At 60.2% G+C, this 16,807-nt stretch overlaps 1 protein-coding gene across 5 annotated transcripts in view; it reads right to left on the bottom strand.

Annotated features, from left to right (window-relative positions):
- PGS1 (phosphatidylglycerophosphate synthase 1) overlaps positions 1–16,807 on the bottom strand; it is a 35,452-nt gene that overhangs the window by 9,519 nt on the left and 9,126 nt on the right. For 4 of the 5 annotated variants that reach the window (XM_030295067.1, XM_030295070.1, XM_030295068.1 and 1 more), the window contains exons 2-7: positions 16,343–16,532; positions 13,647–13,724; positions 12,063–12,166; positions 11,122–11,307; positions 10,301–10,479; positions 7,883–8,404 (exon numbers count right to left, since the gene is read on the bottom strand). In XM_030295067.1, coding sequence (XP_030150927.1) covers positions 7,883–8,404; positions 10,301–10,479; positions 11,122–11,307; positions 12,063–12,166; positions 13,647–13,724; positions 16,343–16,532 — 1,259 coding nt within the window. Of the gene's footprint in view, positions 1–7,882; positions 8,405–10,300; positions 10,480–11,121; positions 11,312–12,062; positions 12,167–13,646; positions 13,725–16,342; positions 16,533–16,807 lie in introns of all 5 variants that reach the window. The other variant, XM_030295069.1, reaches the window with a different exon arrangement.

Raw genomic sequence — 16,807 nt, 5'->3', positions numbered from 1 at the left:
ACAGGTTACTCGGTTCTGCACCCCTTCCCACCTAGGGACACGCGATTCTCCGACTCAGGCTGCCGACACACCACGCCCAAAGGGACACCAGAAGTGAGTGCCTGCTGGGGACCCGGGGACATCCAACCAGACAGGCAAAGCCCACGAGAGGCCAGCGGGGGAGAGAACCCAAGAGGCGCCGTAAGCTTCCGTCCCACCCCAGAGAACACTGTTCCCCCTGTCTTGCCAGGAGATGAGCCAGCCGACGGCACAGCCAGAGAAAAGGCCGGGCCCAGGATGAGGCGATGGGGGGTACAGGGTCCTGCCTCGTCAGACAACAGGCAGGTCTTCCACTGTGTCCTCCAATCCCGAGTCCCAAGGCCTGCCTGGACGGCCCAGTGCCCATCACAACTACTTCTTTTTTTTTTTTTTTTTTAATTTTTTTTTTTTTTCCAACGTTTATTTATTTTTTTTGGGACAGAGAGAGACAGAGCATGAACGGGGGAGGGGCAGAGAGAGAGGGAGACACAGAATGGGAAACAGGCTCCAGGCTCTGAGCCATCAGCCCAGAGCCCGACGCGGGGCTCGAACTCACGGACCGCGAGATCGTGACCTGGCTGAAGTCGGACGCTTAACCGACTGCGCCACCCAGGCGCCCCTCACAACTACTTCTGAAAAGACTGTCCCAAACCTGACCTCCCCGGGACATCTACTGCCCTAGACTTCCTTCCTCCTACGCGACCCCAGACCTGGGTCTGGCCCCCGTCTTTTCCTGCACGTTACACCCAGGACGCTCAGCCCAGAAAACCCGGCCCGACATCCGGTGCCCAAGTTGGCCGCGGCTCCCCCGCAGGGTTCCCCTGCTCAGGGCCAGCCTCCTCGCACCCTCCCACCGCCGCTGGTCCCTCCTCTGCCAACACGGCCCTTTCAAAGGGCCCTCGGGCGCGCATGACCATCGTGAGCGAATCAACGACATACTACACGCCAAGGAGCCTAAAATAGAAGGCCATTTCCTAATTCTCACTCAGAGCAAGAGCATTTCCAAGAATATCTTGGGTAAGAGATGACGGTGCTCTGCTGCCTGTTCCTGTAATGTGCTCGACCCTCCCCCCCGCCCCCCCCCCCACAGGGGCCACATCAAAGCTGCTCGCCTGCCTGTGTCGCTCAGGCAACTGCACCGTCCCAAGGGGCCACTGCCGCACAGGCAACCACTCGGCTCCCCTTATCTCGTGTCAAGAGACCACGGGGTGGGCCAGATGCCCAGCGAGGTCCACTGGAATGGCTGCGCCTCGGCCGCTGCACTTCTGGCTCTCTGCCTACGCCAGGCTCCGCCTCTCCTGCCCCTCCTCTCCACGCAGCCTGGAGCTGGGGGGACAGGGCCAGGGACAGAGGAAAGGCCGCCTGCCATCGCTGTTCCAACTCTTGTGACGGGCTCAGAAAGACTGAAAGGCACCGGGGCTGCTGAGTGCCGCCCATCCAGCGGGCTCTCCCAAGCCCACTCTGATGGGACAGGGCCAGCGAGCGGTAGGGAGGCCCGACCCCAGCTAAGGCTGATGTGAATCACGCCACCCTGCGTGTGTCCATCCAAGGCTCCTGGACTGCGGGGCCCGGCGGGGAAGGCCGACAGGACCCGGTCCCGTGTGTACTTTTTATTCCTGAAATCTGCCTAAACGTAGACGGCTTCCTCCTGAGGCAACCTAGGGGCCAGCCACGGGAGGTGGGCGGCCCATCCCCGGCCCCCTCCGACGGCTCCTTGTGCCCGCCACCACTTCCCAGCCTGATTTCACTACCGGCCCCCGAAGAGCTTCCGTAGACCCGTTTTTCCTAATCGCCAACCCCGGAAGCTCTCTTGTTCTCTGATGAAGGGGAGCACTCAGCCGGTGACCGCCCCACCACCTTCCTCTGTAGGCCCACGTGGACCACGATCCTTCTCCACCCGAAGGACGTAAAGACCACAGATGGCGAGGCCCCGCCGTACCCGTGCCCCAGGGGCTCAGGACGCAGCCCCAGGAACAGCCAGCCCCTCTGGGTGCAAAGCTCCACAAGGCGGATGTCTCACCCCTGGGCCAGGCCCCCAGGACAGTGGGAAACTTCCATTCGGGCAGGAGCTACAGCGGGTGCATCCCTGCTCCGGGCCTGAGCGGGGGGGGGGGGGGGGGGGGGGGGGGGGGGGGGGAGGGGCGGGGGCTCAGGGCACTTCCCGGCAGGGCCATGAGCCTGTTATCAAGGCCGGGGCCTGACCTTTGTGCTAAACACCAATCACTCTATGACCTACCACACTCTGCAGCCGAAGGGACCACACTGACAGCACAGAGGGGACTGGCTGGGGACGGTCCTCAGGCCCTGAGAGAGCATCCTGGGGGGGCGGGGGGGGGGGGGTGCAGATGACTGGACTGAGACCCAAGGCTACTGCCGGCTCTAGGCTCTAGAAGGAGAACCCCTACTCCCCCCACCCCCCTCCGCCCCTGGGGCCACCTCTGCTGCTCTGCCTGCACCTCCAGTCCCTTCAGCACGCGGTCCCAGCATCGTGCCACAGAGTAAACCTGGTGACTCGATGGCTCCCACGGTGCTCACTCACCGGGCCTCTGGGCCTTCCTGATGGGCCCCGGCCACCTGCCAGCCTCACTGCCCCCCACGGCCGCCCCCCTCACTCGTCATGCCTCTCGAGGTCTCGGGGCTTCACATTCCTGCTCCCTCTGCCCGGACCCTTGGGCCGGGGACTGCATTCAGTGTCGCGTCCACAGAGAGGCCTTCCCAACACCCCCATTTAACAGATCTGTTCCCTCCCCTTGCTCTGGTCTTCTCCATAACCCTCTCCACCACTGGACATTGTATCTGAATAGAGTCATCGGCCCATTATTTGTTTCCTATTAAACCAGACATCCTGAGAGGACAGGGGCTTTGTCTTGTCCCCAGTGACTTATTCCCAACCTCAAATGCTGCCTGGCACACAGCAGACACTCAATAAATATTTGTTTAAACAAATGAAGCTAAAAGTGCATCTTCTGACACATGATGATGAAGTACAAAAAGCTCTGGGTTCTAAAGCGAGAGCTCAGGAACGCTTCTGAGTATCATCACTCCAAGGAAACGTTTTTTTTAATTTTTTACATTTATTTATTTTTGAGAAACAGAGTGAGACAAAGCGTGAGCGGGGCAGGGGCAGAGAGAGAAGGAGACACAGAACCTGAAGCAGGCTCCAGGCTCTGAGCAAGCGGTCAGCACAGAGCCCGAGGTGGGGCTCGAACCCACGAACTGTGAGATCATGACCTGAGCCGAACTCGGACGCTCAACCGACTGAGCCACCCAGGCGCCCCAAAAAATTTTAACTTATGCACCCCTCCTTCATCTCTGCCACAGTATTTGGCAACAAATTTCAGAGGCTCTCAGACCCATATAAAAATAACAGGGAACAGGAGACATCACAGCCTTGTGCTCAGAGGAATAAGCACCCGCCTGTTACACTCCGGGCCACAAAGAGGCTGTCTGCCGTGGTGTGCACCTGCCGGCACCCAGGTAAGACACACGTGCCCTGGGCACACAGGGCGCGGCTGCCCGGCCTGCACTGCAAGCTCACCTTTGGGCACTACGCCAACCGGCCGCCTGTCGGGAAAGCAGTAAAAATAGTGACAATTCTCACAATCATTAACAGATTCCTCTGTCAGCAGGAGCCAGAAATCTCTTAATCCCACGGCCCTGCCCCGCCCTAGCCACACACCATGCTCTCAGTGCTAGGATACCACACCCAGATGAAATGGAAGCCAACACCTCAAAACTCATTTTCTGATCCTGCCCCTGAAATGTCCTCCAGCGTGGACGTGGCCCCTGCCCGACGGGGCCGCGGCAAGGCCGGGAAAGCCGCGTGCCTCTTGCTCCAGCCAGAAGCCCCACAATGGGACAGCAGATCAGGCCACTCCCCTGCTGGAAGCGGGAGAGGTGAGAAGCAGGCCACACACACACACACACACACACACACACACACACACAGCACCCTCACTCAGGCACCCCTGGGGCTGCTGCCTCTCCAAGACCTCAAGAGGCTAGCTTGTTGGCACGGCACGTGGCCGATACGGTGCTGACGACCGCCGAGAAGGCCACTCTGCACCTGGCCCCTGTACCCCACTCTCCACCAGGGTCAGGTTTCAAAGGGGGAATCCCTGCAGCAGCCGAGGTGTCCTTCGGCAGGTGGGTGGAGAAATAAACTGTGGTCCGTCCAGACAACGGAACGGTACTTAGCACTAAATGCCAAGAGCTATGAAGCCACGAAAAGACGTCGGGTTTACGAACCTTAAACGCACCTCACTCAGTGAAAGAAGCCAGTCTGAAAAAGCCACGGGCTGTGTGATTCCAACTGTATGACATTCTGGCAAAGGTGAAAACACGGAACCAGTGAAAGGACCAGCGGCTGCCAGGATTTGGGGGGAAATGGGAGGGACGGACAGGAAGCACGGAGGGTGTTCAGGGCAGTGAAACCCTCCGTATAATACAGTGACAACGGGCACATGTCCTCCTCCGTGGGAACTCATGAATGCACAAGATGAGCCTCAATATACAGCGTGGACCCTGGGTGATACCACGTGTCGACGTCAGCTGATCGGTGAGAATGATTGTGCCCTTCTGGTGCCGGATGCTGACGGGAGGGGGGAGGCTGTGCGTAGGGGGAGGGGGGCGGGGTAAGGGCAATCTCTGCGCCTTCCTCCCGATTTTGCTCTGAACCCAAACCGCTCTAAAAAAAAAGTTAAGTCTCCTGGAAGTAAATACATGAAATAAGAGTATAAATTGTCACTTAAAAGGGAAAAAATAATTACTTAAGCCGTGAAGGGCCACACTGGGCACTAATGCCCACGCAGTAAACCAGAGCAGGTATGGGAAAAAGAAACGTGGCTGGACGCCCAGCGCCTCTTCACGTGAGCCGCCGGCAGCACTCGTGGTGTATCCTGCTCGCGGAACCTCACCCAGGCTTCCAGACTCCAAGTCTGGTGCCTCCTCAGCATTCCGAATAGGTGGCCTTCGCAAAACCCCGAAGAACACTAGACAAACCACGTGGCAAAACTCTCTGGGGTACGTGCCTTTAAACAGTGGAAGGTTTCTCTGGTACTTTGAGGCAATGTGAAAATGGGGTAGAAGGGCACCCGGGGGCTCAGTCGGTTGAGCGGCCGACTCTTGATTTCAGCTCAGGTCGTGATCCCGGGGTCGTGAGACCCAGCCCTGGGTCAGGCTCCTCAGTGAGCACGGAACCTGCTGGGGATTCTGGCTCTCTCTCCCTCTGCCCCTCCCCTGCACACTCTCTCCCTCTCTCCAAAATAAAAAAATAAAAATAGATAAATAGATAAAACACAATAAAAAATTTTTTTAAGCCGTCTATGCTCCAGTCTGCTATGGGATCAGCCAAGCATGCCAGTGAAACACGCCTCTACTCAGGAGCCCACCGACCAGAACAAATGCTGTTTCCACAGCTACCTTGCTCCGTCTCTCCAAAGACGCCTCTGAACCACCGCCTGACATCCTCACACTTGATAGGCAGGAGAAGACTGAAGGACGCCCCCCAGCCCTTGGCACTCCCTGCCATTCCCTGGCACCTGCTGACCGGTGCGGTCACTTCCACGAGGAGGATGCCACCTCCCCCCCCCCCCCCCCCCGTTAGCTTCCTGCAGGCAGGGACCACACAGACTGTTCCTGCATCGCCACGCTCACGAGGCCACCGGTAGGTTCAACGCAGAGCCCCTCCCTGCCCGACTCCTAGGGGGCGCGGCGCTGTTGGACCCACAAGGACGTGCACGTGGCGAACGTGGGGTCCAGCTCCCTCTCCTCACCAAGGGCTTCTGGGAGCATGAGGAGTCGAGATCAGCCAGGCCCGTCCTGCGGGGGCCTGGATAAGGCCATCAGGGTACCGGCTACTCAGCCATCGACAGGAACGAACAGACGCTCCGCTTGTCCCCGGGCACAGGCCTGGCCGAGAGCAGACAGCAAACCCAGCCCTCTCCCCCACCCGCACCTGGGCTGCCTGCTCCTCTCGGAGGCCGCTTCGGGGAGAGCGAGCACCAGGGATGAGCCAGAAAAGGGGGCTGACTTAGGACCCGCGGCCAGTACTGATCACAGTCACAGGAGAGGATCTTGGGCTCTCCAACACGGAGGGATCTCTGACCCCTGGCTCCTCCTCACGGGCCCATCCCCCATTCTGTTTCTCACACACGTGCCGTGGGATCCCCGCCTTCCCCACTAACCCAGTGCTCCCAGGAGTGCAGGGCCCCACCCAAGGCGGGGGGGGGGGGGGGGGGGCAGGAACATGCCAGTCCGGGAAAAGGCGAGACGCACTGGAAAAGCAGGTTGGGTGTTTCTGTTTCAACGGTAACCGGGGAGTCGCTGCACGTTTATCGGCGCGGCTTCAGGGAAATAACCCCCAGCCCGGTCACAACTGTCAGGCCAGGCTGAGCTGGGAGCCCTGAATGCCAAGGGACCTCCTCGCTGATCTCACCACGGGACAGACCGGGAGCGGGCGCCGTCTAGGCGGACCCCACACAGCTCCCCCCCAGGTACTCGCGTCCTTTCGGAAAAACAAAGCTTCTCCCGCCGTCCAGCTGTCCGTCTTCGATACCCCACACCGAGGCACCGTCGTTATTCTCAGAAGTAACGAAACCAACCCTGAGATACTTCCCACACCCTCGCTGGCTTAGCCCCACCTGTGCGGCTCAGCCCACCAGCGCCAGCACTCGGGGACAGTTCACTTCCACACCCAGGGCCTCCGAGCAGGAAGCGGGAACCACCCTCGAGGCCAGAAGCTTCACCCTTCTGAGCTGTGACAGTGATTCTTGAGGCATCAGAAACTGGAGAGGATTCTTTTTTTTTTTTTTGAATGCCATATTGGATTCATCCCCGAGAGAGCTGGATGCAGGTCTAGGGCAACCCGGGCGTCAGTATTTATCAAGTACCCACGGGTGAAGAGCACCAATGTAACAGAAAAAGAGTCCCACCCAATGATCCCCAAGGGACCTCAAATCTGAACAACACAGACAAGCGGCCGTGGCTGTCTGCAGCCCGGACTCCCGGTCCGGGACCAGAGGTCAAGGTACCACCGTCTGCTCCCTCCTCAACCAGCCCTTGTGCAAGACTCCAGGGCCAGCACGAGAGCACAAGGGGCCTCCGGACCACCAAAGAGAAGCCAGATAAGCCACCTCCGTCACTCGTGGCCGGGGGCTCTCTACGCCAGTCAGTCTTCCTTCAAACACAGGACTATGACCCGTGGAGCATGGGAAGGAGTGACTACACGTGAGGCAGGTGCCCTCGAGGCATCAAGCAGCAGCGGGGACAATCCCTCTGCGGAGCACACGGTTTTAAACCCGTTTATCCCCGTCTCAGACCACATTCCTGGGATCACGGCACGTGTGGGCTGCCCCGGCAATGCACACCCATGCCTGCGGGGGACCGTAACCCACATACGGTTCAGACCACGGCCCACGTGGGGGCAGCGCTGTGCGGCTAAAAACGGAAAGGACGGGGCCTCGATCTTCACAGCTATGAAAAAAAGAGGAAGATTCACACAGAGGAAAACGAACCGCAGTGGCGAGGCAAAGACTGAAAACCGGGCTGTTTAATGCCAAATAAATAACGCCTCACGAACCCTCCGTCCCCAAGGAGGGCACGGCCAACGCGGGAAAACTCCGATGACCAAGAGAAGGCGACATCACGCACCTCTTCACCCATCTGAGAAGTTACGCGTACGCTTTCTAAAAGAGCCGCCCCAGCCACGGGAGGTTTGACTTCCGGGCGCAAAAAGGGAGAAACCGGCGCAACCGAAACGCGCTCAGGCACGAGGCTGCGGCACGGGCGCCCCGGCGGCTGGGAGCACAGGACAGGAGGAGGGCCGAGCGCTGGCGAACGGGCGAGCCCCGCCGCCGCCGCGTACCTTTGGCGTGGAACGTCCAGCCCCTCCGCCAGTACTCCTGCAGCCGCACCCGCTCCTGCTGCCCCAGGCTGCACACCTCGCCGTAGAACTGCCGCTCGATGTGCACGTAGGCGGCCGGGATGGCACCCGCCACCCCCTTGGCCCCGAAGAAGCCGTTCACCTCCGGGGAGGCCAGCAGGATCTGGTACTCGGCCCGCGTGCCCAAGACCAGGTCCATGTAGGCCTGGGTCAGGTTGAAGTAGCCAGTGGTGAGGTAGACCTTGGCGCCTCGCTCGGCCTCCGTCAGCAGGGTCTCGGTGACGATCTCGTCAATCTGGATCTCAAAGGGCTTCATCTGGATCAGTGGGTAAATCCAGGTGTCGGGGGCCGGCCTCCGGTCACCAGCAGCTGCCGCGTCCTCCTGGGTCAAGAGGGAGTCGCCGTGGAAGGTCTGGGCGTGCAGCACTTGCTGGCGGGCCTTGGCTGAGTTGATCACATCCATAACCCTCTTGTTGGCCGCCCTGCAGTATGCGGCCCGGTCACCTGCAGGGACACAGGGAGGGAGGAAAGCGGAGGCTCTGGACTCCTGCCTGGCACGGGGACGCGGCACGAGACAGGCAAGCGCAGATGCCCCAACTGACCGTCTAGCGACACGCTCCCGCGGAGCGCAGGCAGCAGGCCACAAGCAAGGCTCCCCCGTGGACAGAAACGTCCGAGGAGAGCCCACACAGAGCCTGCGCCAGGGGACGTAAAAGGCCTCTGTCAGTTCCACGTACTCGAAGTTCAAAAACAGACCAGACTACTTGAGGGGGACAGAAACGAGGGGAGCGGGACCTTGGGATGCAGTGCCTGGGAAGGGCCTGTGACGCACACGCTCCCGACCCGCACGCCGGGGGCCGGCGCTCGGCACGCAGGCTGCACCTGAGCGAGAGCGTTTAACAAAGGCGCGTGTGGGTGCGCGAACCACAGAGCGTGGGCACAACTGCGGGCCGAGCGAGCTCCACACGGTGGGAGCGGGGCCCTCGAGGTACAGCGTGGGGACAGACAGGCTCGGGGCCCCACGTGTCTACACGAGACACTGGTGGCGAGCGGCCGTCTGGACACACCGGGCAGACGAGAGAGGACCATAAACGCTATCGGAAGGTGAACACTAACGGGTCAGCATCCGACCTGAGCAGTCGGGGTGAGACCACAAGCCCAGCAGGAGCAGGGAGAGAATGAAGAGCAGAAGGGAAGAGAACAGGACACTGAGTGTCAGTGCTGTGCAAAGCCGGCCCTCTGGGGAGATGAGGCAACAGCAGGCCCCAGGCAACACTGAGCCAAGCGTCCGAGAGGAACGGACCAGGACGGCCGTCCCGGTCCTTATTTGCTCCCACGCCTGAGCGCCTTTGGGGGTGGGCTCCGGGACAAGAAGGGGTGCTCTGTGCAAACCGTGTCACGGTGACAGCAGCAGCCACACGGGAGGAGGTGCCACCCACCACAGGAGGTCTCAGGCTGTCCTTCTGAGTGTCCTGAGTGTCCCCTGCATCCCTCCGAGCCACTGTGGTCCCCAGAGCACATCTGTGCAGGCCCGGCCGCCCCCACCTGCCCCCTTTGCGTGTTGACTCATCCTTCCCAGAACGCGGGGCCCTCTTCTCTGCATATTCATGCCTGGCCTGTAAAGTCAGACCAGGGGTCAGCCGATGTTTCCTGTATGGGCCAGATAGCTGAGTATTTCAGGCTCTGTGAGCCAAAGGGCAAAACTGAGAATAACACGTAGGTATTCGTATGACAAGAGAGAAAACAAATTTCCACAATTTTTTTTTATTGATGAAAATGGAAAATACCACAGTAATAACTGAGCGTCCAGGCCGGCAGCAGGCAGGGCAGGCACCCGGCTCACAGACTAGCGCCCTGGACAGGGGCTCTTGTCCTTATACGGTCAGCGCCTACCCCTCCCCACGCTGCCGACACTGTTGCAAATTCAGCAGCAGGCCTTCCCAAAGGCCACCAGGAAGCCACAGGAATCACAGGAATGCAAATGCCCCCAGAACGCTAGCTGCCAGGGTTCGCCTGTCTCCAGGGAGCAGAGCTGAGGGCTCTCCCGTTTCACTTTCCAGGCAGGAGGCCACAGGCCTCCGCGGAGCCGGAGCCGAGAGCCACAGAGCCTCTCGCTCCCCGCTGGGGAACTGGCCCTGGGGAGGGCTGCTTCCTGTAAGCGCAGGCCAGACCCCTGGTCCCCTCCCCCAGGCACCGGCTGAAGCCCGCCCTCCCGCCTTCCCTGGACCCACAGAGCAGCACCGATGGCCCGTGAGTCACCTCTGGCGGCAGAGACACAAGCAGAACGAGGCTCTGCCACCCAAGGGTCGCCAGCCCGCAGCCAGGCCGCCAGAGGCGTGCTCGCCACAGCCGGCGGCCCCGCCCGCCGGCTCAGGAGGGCAGCGGAGCCCAGGACCCTACCTTTGTAAGGATGCACCATCCCTTCCACCACCTGCACCGTGTCGTCCCCCTGCAACTGCAGGGACACGTCCCCCACCGCATCCACCAGCTCCGTGAAGAAGTCCGCGATCTCGGGGCAGTCCTGCAAGAACACGTAGCGGTCCTGGCGGTTGGTGAAGTAGGAGTCGCTCAGGTTCGCGCTGCAGGGAGGAAACAAGCAGCTGAGGACGCGGGCGGGACCGCGGCGGGTCCCGGGGAACCAGCAGGGACGGGGCAGTGACAAACACGGACGAGGACCCCACGGCAGAGACCGAGTAACCAGCAGCTCCCCTGAGCGTGAGGTGACACGAAGGAGGGAGCCGCAGAGCCCCGCCCCTCAGAGTTGGCAATCAGCTGAGAGGAGAACGCCACTTATAAAGCCAACTGCCCCACGGGGCTCGTCACCAACGTCCGGGCTTTAGAATCAGAAGACGTGGACCCGCCATTCCGGCTTGTTCTTCCTGCGTCACTGGTCTAGTCTCCCGCGGATACAGCGAGGAGAGCACGACGCGGGTCTCCGCGGGGGTCACAGCGACAGCACGCGCAGGGCGCAGGGCGGGGCCTGGCAGCCCCCAAGCGCTCCGCAAGCCGCGGCTCCCTCCTGACGGCCCTTGGCGGGCCTCCCGCTGCCACAGCAGACGCGCTGCCGCGGAAGACGCCGACACGGTGTGACGACTGGACCAGAAACCTACGACCACGTTCTCGGAGGCTTACGAGGATGGGTCTTCCCTTCTCCGTGTTCCGCAAACCTGTGCCCTGGACGGTATCAAGGGGAGGTCCCGGACGGAAGGCAGCGAACTAACCCACTCAAGATGACGCTGTTGTCAAAGAGGTACACCTTAATGTGCTGCAGGCCGATAGTCTCATTGAAGCGCTCGGGGATCAGGAGCCGGAGAAGCCCGCGGAGGTTAGGCGTGTGGAAGAGGGAGACGCGAACCTGCTCTGGAAATCTCTGCAGCAGCGGGAGCAGCATCGTACGTGAGTTCTTCCTGCCTGAACACGCGGGCAAGGGGAAGGACGAGGATGGGCGATTCACACCAGGAGAAACACCCCGCCTGCCGGGGGGACCCGCCTACCGCCCATCACAATCGGCCAGAACCCCCGGTGCCATCGCGAGCCCAAGGGGCTCAGACCGAATTCAGCTCTGGACACCACCACGTCTCAGAGCGAGACCGGAGCGGCCGGTGCAGCAGACCTCTGCCATTTGGGCACCCAGCACCCATTCACCCCACCCCACCCCCGCCCCGGGAACTGTACCCAGGCCCCTCCCAGGGGTACCACCCGCTCCGCTCTCGGCGTATCTACTCGGCGTAAAGAGGGCTCCACCCACCCTGAACCCTCACCCCAGCTCCACGGGAGGGCGCCCGGGCCCAGGCGGGGCCGGTCAGCGCGAGACAAGGACAAGATGTCACGGCCAGATGGGCCTGGGGCCGCCAAGGGCCACCGCGTGGAGCCTGAGAATAAAGCCAGCCCAAAGGAAGGAGGGCCAGCAGATGGGTCCTGGTGAACACCCAACCCCCCAAATCAACCTGCCCAGAGCAGGTCAGTCACGGGAGTCAAGAACAGTCTCTTTTTTGCCTGAGTTGTTTTTCCTTGGGCTTCCAGTCACTTGCTACAGAAGGAATGCTGATACTCTGGGCTGTCTTCAAACAGCCTTGCCTCTGCCCGGGACGGGGGAGACGAGAGCATAACTCGTGAAACAGGCTCCAAAAGAGGCAAACTCGGGGCAGGGAACGTGTCAGACCTACCTCTTGAGCCCCGTGTAAAGTCCAAGAGAATGGACACCTTGAGGTCTGAAGGAAACTTTGCTTGGAGTGACTTTTCTAGAGTGCTTTCCAGGCAATCTACCTACCAAGGAGAGAACCCAAAAGAACAAAAGTATAAGATCCAAAAAGATGATTATGTATTAAAAAAAGGATCTACTTTCCAGGTAACGCGCGCCCCCTCCCCGCTGCGCCCAGTCCTCTCGGAACACACACACACACACACACACACGTGCCCCGAGTGCTCAAGAGTCCGTACCACAGAGACCAGTAACAGTAACCAGGCGACGCCACCTGGCACCCTTCTCCAGCCGGGTCTTAAGGAAGAGAGGGTCTGTGGGTCAGAGACGCGTTGCCCGAGCAGTCTGGACCTTGCCACTCTTGGAAAGGCTAAGAAAGACACCAGTGCTCACACATTTCAACGGACAATCCCCACCGACACACAGCAAACAGTGCCTACACGCGGAGAGCACTTGGTAAATATTTGCTGAGCCGATGAGTCCAACACACAACCTGCCTGCTGGCCACTCTCCATGAGCTGGACGTGACAGTCTTCTCCCAGAAGAACAAACAGGCTTCCCAAGCCTGCTGCTAAAAGCATGTCCTGAAGGCAGAGGGAGGCCTCCCTCTCAGAGCGGGAGAGGACAGAGTGCTTCTGACCCAGCGTCCCTCGTCCTCCGCCCCCCCATCCCCGGCATTCTTCCCCAGCCCCTAGCTGTGCGTCTCTGGACAGCGATGAACAAGAAAACGCTGTGGGTGCCAGGCCCGTCTCACCGCGTCAGAGTGCAAGGCGTCCTGAAATGAGGATAACAGAACCCCCTCATGCGCGCTCACGTGAAGTCAGCCCACACGCCGTGCCCGCGCACCACGCCCCGCGCCGCGTGAACCAGTGGGTTCCGCTCCTTCCCATCTGGCCCACCTCACCGTGGGCGACGGCAGGTTCGGGTGGAACGAGGCTGACCAGCAGAGCCCAGGCGCCTGACCCCAGCCCGACCTGCACTCCACTCATTTGTCTAGGACGGGGTCGGAAAGTCTTTTCTGTAAAGGGCCAGGGAGTAAATACTCTGGGTCTGGTGGGCCGGATGGTCCCTGTCACAACCACCCAGCTCTGCAGTCCCGGCAACAGAGCAGCCACAGACAACACGTTTGTGAGCGAGCATGGCCGTGTTCCAACAAAGCTTTGTTTATGGACCCGGGAATCTGAATTTCACACAGTTTTCCTGTGTCGCAGATAGCCTCCTCCTTTCATTTTCCCCCCAATCATTCGAAAACACAAAAACCATTCTTAACCCACAGGCCATACAAAAACAGGCAGCGGGCCAGATGTGGCCTGCTGAGCCCTGGCAGACACGAGCAGCCCAGGAAGCCCTGTGCAGGGTGAGGAGGACACGTGAGCAAGGAGGAGCCCTCCCCGCACCCCTCACTGGCCCTCCTAACACACCAGACAACCGGCAGCTGGCGGGGAGGCTTGACCCCAACTTCCCAGGGCCGTGTGGCCGGTGAGGGTGGGGGGGGGAGTCAGAGGGAATCTGCTGCCGTGGGGACCACCCCACCTCAAACCTTACCAGTTCCTGTTCCAGAGGACCCGTCCCCAGGTAGAGAGACGCCATCACGACGCGTCTCTTCGCCACTTTTATCTGGCCCTGAAAGAGGAAAAACAGTTGCCGATTGTTCCCAACAGCCCACTCAGAAAACGTACAAGCCTCCAGGCTGAACTCGCTTACGCCTGACGGTGAGCTACCAAGTAAGGCCCCACGACCCTAATTTAAAACACTCCCCCCCGAAAGTAAGGCCCGGCCTAACTGTACGAGCCACGACGCAGCCATCGAAAGAACGAGGGAGGTCTGTGCCGTGACCTGACAGGGCGCCTGCAACATACCGCTGAGATGAAAGCAAGTTGCTCCCCCACCTACTACCCCCCCCCCCGCACACCCTGCTGACACAGGGGCTTCACGACCGCCGAGAGCGGTCCCTGCGGGCAGAGCAGGAGGGCAGCATGGGTGCCAACCTGCATGCCCCCTCTGCACCCGCATGGTTGACTTTTATAACAAGCACGTACGAATTTCCTCTGCGATGCGGACAGCTCCCTAGGGACGAAGACAGACCAGAGGGGCATTCAAAGATGACTGTGACCTCGGTCCTCTCCCTAGACCTGCTCCAGCCCGGGGAACAATGACCCCCTCTGGAGTTCGAAGCACCCTGCCCCAGAGGGGGGTGGCGAGGGCAGAAAGGCCGGCGGCATTCCAACGGTCAGGCTCCGTCAGGCTCTCGAAGGAGACGGGAGGGCCAGGCCTCTGGGGAGGCGGCAGGCGGGAAGAGAGAAGCAGGAGGCAGGGCACGTGTCTGCTTCCCCACCAAAGAGGGACGCGGCCCCCCCAGCCCCCCAGCCCGCACAGGAGGGCCGCCCTGACTCCAGGAGCAGGCAAACACACCGGCAAGAGGCCTGCAGACAAGGAAAGCACGGAGAATTTTCCCAGCTCGCCACCCCCTCTGTCTCTGTTTTGTTATTTATGAAGTGCTCCCGCGGGGACCGCGGGGACGCAGACCAACAACTCGGGTACAGGCACCCCGGCTCAGGCAGCAGACCGCCTGCGGGTGCCGCCGCCAGGCCCGTGGGAGCAGCCTCGGCTGTAACGAGGGCTCGGGGCCAGGCAGACGGCAGGCTGCACTCCCCAATCAGGGAACAAGGCCACTCTGTGGGCCCTGGGAAGGGCTACATCCCACTCTGCACCACCCGTGCGGGGAGAACTGCCCTCGACTCCACCCGGAAGGCAGGACAGAAGGGCCTCCTCCCGGCCTGCCGGGCCAAGCCCCGGGGCCCTTCCTGTCCTCCGCGGCCCTGCCCGGGCAGGTGCGCAGCCTGGGGATCGCCACACGGAGACGCAGCCGGTCATTCACCCAGAGTAGACTAGAACACGAAAACCTGCCTCTGCAGAACCGGTTTCTTCAAGCCAAACACAGAACCAAGTAGGAGCAAAAGGCAAACGGCCTGACATCAGTTCTAGCCAAAAAGGACGCACGGGACAGAGGAGCAGTGCAGGGGAGAGGTGGGGAGAGCCTGTACACAGACAGGGAAACACGCACGCACGCAGAATGCATTCTGGAACGAGCCAGTCAGAAATTAAGCTAAGCGGCGCTCCGCAGCACAGCAGGGCCAAAGGAGAAGGGGCGAGTATTCAAGTCAACTACAGACCGTTCGGTGGAAAAGTGAATCTCTACATACATTTCCTACGACCTCCCCCCTTTCTGCCTGTCTGACCTCGTCAGACCTTAACTCTAACATCATTGCCAACTTGAACCCAGAGAGTTCATGTTAATAAAAATTGATCAGCTTCAAATGAATTATTCCGATTCCGCAGCTGAACCTGGAGGACCTGGATGAGACCGGAAGACCTGGGCACTGAAGGCTCAAGCCGAGCCTGCCCGCCCCCCCTCCACAAAGGTTAGCCCCTCCCCCAGCACAGAAAAGGCGCAAACTGTAGACAAAGTCACAGGAAAGAACAGGACTCCTAAGGCCTAAAACCGGATGTCCAAATCTCCCAGTGGTCTCTAAACACCTCCTCACCGAACGAGAGAATTCCAGCCACTTCCTACACATCGAGTGTCATCCGGGGCTCGGCCGGGTCTTCGTCTCCAGGACGTTCTGTGTCCTGAAGACGTTTGCCAGGTTCCTTTCGTCTCAGACCCCGTCGGCAAGGACGCCCACACCCCCTCACGAGCCTCCCTTCTGACGGAACCAAAGCAGTCAGTCCGTCCGTAAGACTCAAAATCCGGGACGCGCCCCTCTCGTGCCCACACGCTCTGGGCTCCTCCACCTGAGATGCGAGCCACACAGGAGCGTCCGAGGACAGCGCAACTCAACCGTCTGTGAGGCTGAAAACCTAACAGGGAGAAGAGCCCACAGCAACAAGCAGAGTAGCCATCAGAAACTGCCACAGCGCGGGGCGCCTGGGGGGCCTCAGGGAGCGAAGCGTCCGGCCCTTGATTTCGGCTCAGGTCATGATCCTGTGGTTTGTGAGTCAGGGCACCGCGTCAGGCTCTGTGTTAACAGTGCGGAGCCTGCTTGGGAGTCTCTCTCTCTGCTCCTCCCCCGCTCTCTCTCTCAAAATAAAAAAACTTAAAAAAAAAAAAAAAGAAGAAAAGAAAGAAAGAAACTTCCAGAACAGAAGACACGTCTGTCTGCTAAGGACACCCTCCCACCCCCAAGTCCCCAAGCCTCTAGCTCAGACGTCCCTCCTTCTCTCCTGCGGACACAACTTACCTTCATGAGCTCAAAAAATTCCGCCGGGGAGGAAAGCACCCTGACGTGCGAGCTGCAGACCCCAAACTCTGGGACCAGGTTCCGGATCCACTGGAACCTGTGCACACCCTCTGGACACAGGCAGCAAGGAGGGGAGGTGACCTGGGGGACCGTTGGGGACAGCAAAGGAGCCAACAGCAGCCATGGTGACCTGGTTAAAGAGACATGCAAAGGGTCATACTTCTCAAACACTCCCTTCGAAGTCTGTCCCAGCTACCGGGGGACAGGTGGAAGTGGAGGGTTTTTGTGTTTTAACCGATTTCAGATTTTCTAGCCTAGTTCAGGTAAGCCCGAGGGCTTTTCCTTCAGCCCGTCCGAGCTGAGCAACTTGAGAAGTGCCAAGGCCTAGAGAGAAACCCCAAACTGGCAGCTGGGTCCAAACAACTCCAAATCGAGTGCGGCCACGAGTAAACTCACGGAAGCCAC

The sequence above is a fragment of the Lynx canadensis genome, chromosome E1 (genome assembly GCF_007474595.2).
Source record: "Lynx canadensis isolate LIC74 chromosome E1, mLynCan4.pri.v2, whole genome shotgun sequence".
In the NCBI taxonomy this organism is placed as follows: Eukaryota; Metazoa; Chordata; class Mammalia; order Carnivora; family Felidae; genus Lynx; species Lynx canadensis.
The sequence above is the reverse complement of the archived record's forward strand: the minus strand, read 5'-3'. Positions and strand labels throughout refer to the sequence as shown.